Consider the following 5,801-nt stretch of genomic DNA (forward strand, 5'->3'; position numbering starts at 1 on the left):
GGGATCTTCACGCCTGTGCAGTCCTGAACAGCCCCTTTCACCTTGGAATCTGAGGCAGAATGGAAGACATTGATCCACATTTTTAGGGTCATTCAGTGGCATAAAATGACGGGAAATGTGGAGGGGTGAGGCTACCAGATTCCCAAGGGCGCAGGGAAGTGGATGTGGGCAATGCCAAAGATGTGGACCAGACGCCTGGGCCGGGGCAGCCGGGTCTCCTTGCCGCCTCCTGCCTCTCCCTAGGGACGAATCAGGGCAGCGAAAGCACTGACAGCAACAGAATTTGGGCTGCTAACAGACCTCTCTGCTCCAGGGAAGCGCAGGCACGCCTGACCCAGCACTGCTATTAGCCAGAAGCCCAGAGTCCAAACGCTCAGAGTTCCAGACAAGCACCCAGAAGCAAAAGTCAGGATGGGACAGGCACTCCAGCACTGAGGAAGCAGCTACAATTTTTCATGGAATGGGGAAACCTGAGTAAGAGGAAGACAGCAGTGGCCTGGAGAGGTCCTGGGCCAACCATGCTCTGTGGCCACCCTGGCAGTGGCCCATAAAGCCCTCTTGCTGAAGGGTCCAGGCCTCAGTGTGTTCGTGAAGCTGTTGGCCCGTGCCTCCCTTACAGCGCCCCTGCTCCCCTTCCCCCACCCCTCAACGCCCCCTTCTCTTGCCTGCTCATGCTGAACTCTGCCCAGCAGCCCTGGTGGCCTTGCTACAGCAGGAGCATGGCACTGTGGCCTCAGCCTCTGAGTCCCTCCCTTCCTTGTCACCACTCATTTTCACAGGGACTCCTTGCCCTGTCCTCCTCCAGCGCTCTGCCTTGGTGATTAAGGAAGCTGCACACAGCCTGAGGGCAGCATTGGCCCCTGCCGCCTCTCCCTGCCCTGCGATCCTTCCACCTGTGGGCCCACCTGCCCCGCCTCCCTCCCTCTCTCCTGTGTGGGCAGGAGGGCTCTGCGTGCAGTGAGCCTTGAAGCTGCCTGCTAAAGGCAACAGGACACCCGCCCTACCGTGTGGCTCCATCAGCACCAAAACAGCAGCAGCCTTAGTCTAAATCAGTTGCAAGCCTGTGGCCTGATTCAGTTGCACCACAGTACTGCAGACTCACTGATGGCCACGTTGGTGTCGAGGAAATAATTCTGATCTCCTGAAGGACAGCCTCTCGTGCTGACTGCACCCCGAGCTACAGGACGCCTCCTATGCTTCCTGTGAAGTCACCGAATAGAAGATCTCTCTAAACAGCCACCTCCCACGCACAACCCCCATGACACGGGCCATCACCGTGTGCAGCAGACAGGAAAAAATAAGAAACAGAAAAGCCCAGACACCTACTAAGCTGTCTAGAGCTGAAACTCATGGAGTTACTCCCAAACCAAGAAGTGTCATGAAAAGGAGCTCTCAGTCAAGTTTTGGTCAATGCAGAGACCAAACTGATGTGTAGACTGATGGATCCAGAGGCTGTGACTAAAGACCCATCTTGCAAAAGTGCCTATCTTTGAGGCTGTGTGGTCCCTGCCGCAGTGCCCAGGGATGCAGCTGAGGAGCAGCGCAGTGCCCTCTGCAGAGCCTGCGCCTACGTGGGCAGCTGGGGCGCTCCGCCTACTGGGTAAGAGTCGCAGGCTGCGCTGCAGAATAAAACCAGATGTTAATCTCAAAAAAATAGAAAAAAATAGAAAAAATAGAAAATCATGACATTATCAGCAGTTGCTAGTCTGTGAGGTGGGAAAAAAAGCCTTGAGTTCAATTTTGAATTAATTGCATAAATTTAAAAGTCTATATTTTTGAAAACCCCAAATATAATATGACATCTGCAAAAAATCGTGATTAGACAAACTTCTGTGAGTAAAATTTGTGGAGGGTGATGCCCTTACCCAACCATAAGCTTCACCAAAAACAAGTTGTTGCCTCACATCTCTGTGTGAGGAAGTAGTATGACGTGCTCCACCCTGACTTAATCAGTGCGCTGCGTACCTTGTAGCTCCACACTGTACCCACACGTATGTGATTATGATGTGCCAGTGAAGAACGGGGATGCGAGATGCAATCGATCCATTAGAACTACAACTACATTCAAGAAGGACTCAGCACCGCACGCTGGTCCTCGCCACGGGGCTGAGGGTGCTTTGTGGCTGAGCCACTAGAGCATGGCCCAGAGGAGACAGAGACAATGGGAACCCCGTGCCAAGCCCGGCAAGGTGGCCCTGACCACGGCCGGCTTCCCTCGGCTGCACTGCACTGCTTCATAATGATGAGACGATTCATTTCTACGTAACTGCAAATACGGAAGACGCCTCCACGGGGGAGCGGGGCCAGGGATGCAGCGGGCACTCGGTGACCGTCAGCAGACCATCACCACCGTACACGAGCTGCTAGGCTTCTAGTGTGATGTGAAATGCTGGGCGTAGTCGTCCACCCCAGGACGCATCTGAGCAAGGGACACTGAGCCCCGGCACCTCCCCAGAGCCCTCAGAACACGCAGGAGCAAGGCGCCACTCACCGTTGAGCCAGTAGTGTTCGGAAATGTCAGTTCTGATGTAGTGGTGGTCGTGGTCATGCGTGGGCCCCAGGGACCGCGTGAATGCGGTGTCTTTGCCCAGGAAGTCGGACGCCGTTCCCGAGTACAGGTATTCATCTGCAAGAGGCACACAGGCTCTTGAGGTTGCGCCCGACGCACCGGGCCCCAGGATGGTGCTGCTCCACCTCAGGACGTGCTGCTTCACGAACTCCACTTTCAGAGCTTGAGGACTGAACTTAGGTGATCCGCAGCCATTCTCGGGAGGGTAAGCAGACCAAAGTGCCTGGCCCTTGATTCATGTGCAGTGCCTGCCCAGGTCTCACCAGGGAGAGGGCCAGAAAGGAGCAGGAAGAACAGAGGAAGAGGGGAGGGAGGCTGGGAGGAAGGGAAGGGGACTGAAGGAGAGGGAGGGCGGCCCCTGGGCCCGCGGGGCGCAGGGCCGCACGGAGTCTGCGCAGCGGCCGTCTCTGTGAAAGCTAGGGCTGCCACTGCAAGAGAGCTTGATGGCCCACGGCTTTAGGTTACACTTAATAAAAAAGGAGACTCTAACCTACCTAATCTCCATAGAGCGTTTGCATTTTTTTAATGCAAATAGTGGATCAGAAGTACTGTTCTGTCATCAAAGTTTCATTTTGCCTTGTATGAGAAGTGATTAAAAACTTCCTAATTTGTCTTTCTCACTGAACTCTTGGGGACAACTCAACCTGAAAATGACAGTGGGCAACTTCTCCAGGAAACAAAGCCTGCGTGAGGATCCAGCTGAGGAAGGGGGTGAAGACAGGCACTTCACCTGGCTCCATCCTCTCAGGATACCTCTGCAAAGCACGTCGGGTAAAAGACAATACTTCACTGGGCAACAAATTTTTTAAATTGACCAACATAGCAACATCATCACTAAAAACATCCTCAGGAAGTTTGCTAAGAATAAAAAGAAGCAAACCATCATTTTGAAACACACAAAACCCCAAACATTCAAATATGTTGTCAGGAAAAAAATGGTATATTCCAAGCTAAAAATTGTGTCCAACTATTCAATTTTCAACTGTCTTCCTTGTATCTAAAATTACTTTGGGATTCCTAAGCTGTGTCACAGAGCCCCTCCCTAAACCATTGCTTTATTTATGAAGGATGTGTCAACTCCACTTGACAGAAGAGAATCACAAACTGCCTATTTGGTTTGCTGAAAAAGACAAAGCTAGCTGGGGGACCTTAAAAGCATACCAAGACACACATGCCTTCTCTTCAAAGCAAGGTTCTTGCCAAGGGAAGATTAAAACATCATCGTCGTTTGCTCTTACTGTCTGTTCAAACATTTAATAAGCAAGTCACCTAAAAAGAGGCTAAAGTCACCAGCCAGACACAAAAGGGGCACTGAGCAGGGCTGCGGCTCAGGGTGATGCAGCCGATAGTCTAGGAAACTTCAGACCACACCACAGCACCCCTCCTTTGCACAGAGCTGTCTTGTACTGCAATTTAAGATGTGTCCAGGGAACTTCTTAAAAAGAGGACTGGGCTGGGGAGAGAGCTTGGTGGTCTAAGCACCTGCCTGGCAAGTGCAAGAACCCAGGCTTGATCCCTGGTTTGCATGCCGTGCCAGTCCCAGAATGCTAGGCACTCCATGCTGGCTCTGAAACCAGGTGCGGTGGCGCACACCTGTAACCCCAGTGCTGAGGAGGCTGAGACAGGAGGATCACTATGATCCTGAGCTGCATAGTGAGACCCTGGACCAAAAAAATAAAGAAATTAAAGATTTAAAAAATAAAAAAAGAGCGAATTGAAGAAGAAATGGAAATAGAGAAGAAGAGCCAGGGGGGTTGCCGAGGGAGTGGGGCTCAGTCCCGCACGTGCAGCAGCTGCCCACTAACGTGAGCTCCAGGTGCTGCAAACACGGACTGGTAACAAACACACACTTGAAAAAGACGCGTGCCAGTGCAAGAAGGCCCCGTGCTGGCAGCCCTATGACATTCATAGTGGTGTCACCGTGAAGCTGGGCCAACAGGCCATAAGGTCGCTGTCTATGCCTCACCGTTTGTTCACGTGGTTTACTGATTTATCAACTTATAGGACCATTACATTTAACGTCTATACTGAGCTGAAGAGCAGGGTTCAGGGTAGGAAAAGCCCCATGTGTAAGTGCAAAATTCTCACAGGAGTAAGCAGGTCCCTTGTGAGAGAGACACCTCAGGTGGGCTGCGTGTGAGAGGTGGGCTGCAGCCCGAGGCTGGGCTGGGCTTCCCTGAAAAGAGCACTGCATGCAGAGCGACCCCACTCCTGGCACCAAAGGCAGGCAGGAATCCTCGCTGGTCTGCGCACACCCTTCCCTGAGGTTGTCTGCAAGCGAGGCCTGTGCATACTGAGCTCACCTGTCATCACAGAAGCAAAAGCCTGCTGAGGGTCAAAAGGACACTTCAGTCTGCCGGACTCCAGGTTGTGTGTGTCCAGTTTGAACGTGACTTCCTGCCATGAGAAATATTAACAGATGGAGAATGCAGATCCTGTCAAACCTGCAAGAACCCAGATGACAGGAGCTCCATTCCAACCCACAGCATTCAGTGACACCTAGCAGAGCACACAGTGTGCATTTCAGGTGGCCCAAGGTCTTCAGCCAGGGCCGCGGCTGGGGCGGTTCGGCCACCAGGCCTGGCTCCTGGCTCCCAAGTGCTGATGGACCATTGGACCGCCAAGCACACGCGCACGCATCTGCTTCCCTGGGAAACAAAGTTTCTGCGCCTCACAGAACCAAATTCCTCTGCTAAGAAATACATTTACTACAATATTTATGCTTTCAGGATAATCATTCTGATTTGTGTAACTAAACATCTGCAACTATGCCAAACTGCTTAAAGCCCGTGGCTTTGTTTTAAGCTTCATGACATGAAAGTGCTCTAAGTCAGGCAGTTAATTTCCAGAGCTGTTGATACATGTGGGCCGTAAAAGCGCTCCGCTGTAGTAGTTCTGCTGTTATGGAAGCTCTGTGCACATTAAAGCTGCCTAGTTATTTTGGCTGAAACATCTATTTTTGTAGTAGTGGCCACAGACAGAATGACATTGGCAGACTTTTAATATTCAGGAAAAAATAACATCTTGTGTTGAACTTTCCAAGAAAAATATGAATGCATAATAAATGCAGCCACAGGAGCCCGAGTGCTCTGAAGTAATGGTGACACTGCCGTCGAGCCCATAGGCAGAGGCCTCGCCCTGAGTATTCGGAGAAAGCCAGCACTTCCCAGTTCTCTCTGGATGGAAGAGTAGCTGCCAAGCTGACCAGCACACACCTCCCTGAGAAGGATCA

General features: G+C 51.8%; 1 protein-coding gene across 2 annotated transcripts in view; it reads right to left on the minus strand.

The window, feature by feature from the left end:
- The window catches only part of Sema3d (semaphorin 3D), a 170,119-nt gene that overhangs the window by 50,314 nt on the left and 114,004 nt on the right, over positions 1-5,801 (minus strand). For both annotated transcript variants that reach the window (XM_004639275.2, XM_023724306.1), the window contains 2 exons: positions 4,873-4,966; positions 2,492-2,626 (listed from right to left, as the gene is read on the minus strand). In XM_004639275.2, the coding sequence (XP_004639332.1) occupies positions 2,492-2,626; positions 4,873-4,966 (229 nt within the window). The remainder of the gene's footprint in view (positions 1-2,491; positions 2,627-4,872; positions 4,967-5,801) is intronic.

The sequence above is a fragment of the Octodon degus genome, unplaced genomic scaffold (genome assembly GCF_000260255.1).
Source record: "Octodon degus isolate 3935 unplaced genomic scaffold, OctDeg1.0 scaffold00108, whole genome shotgun sequence".
NCBI classification, from domain to species: Eukaryota; Metazoa; Chordata; class Mammalia; order Rodentia; family Octodontidae; genus Octodon; species Octodon degus.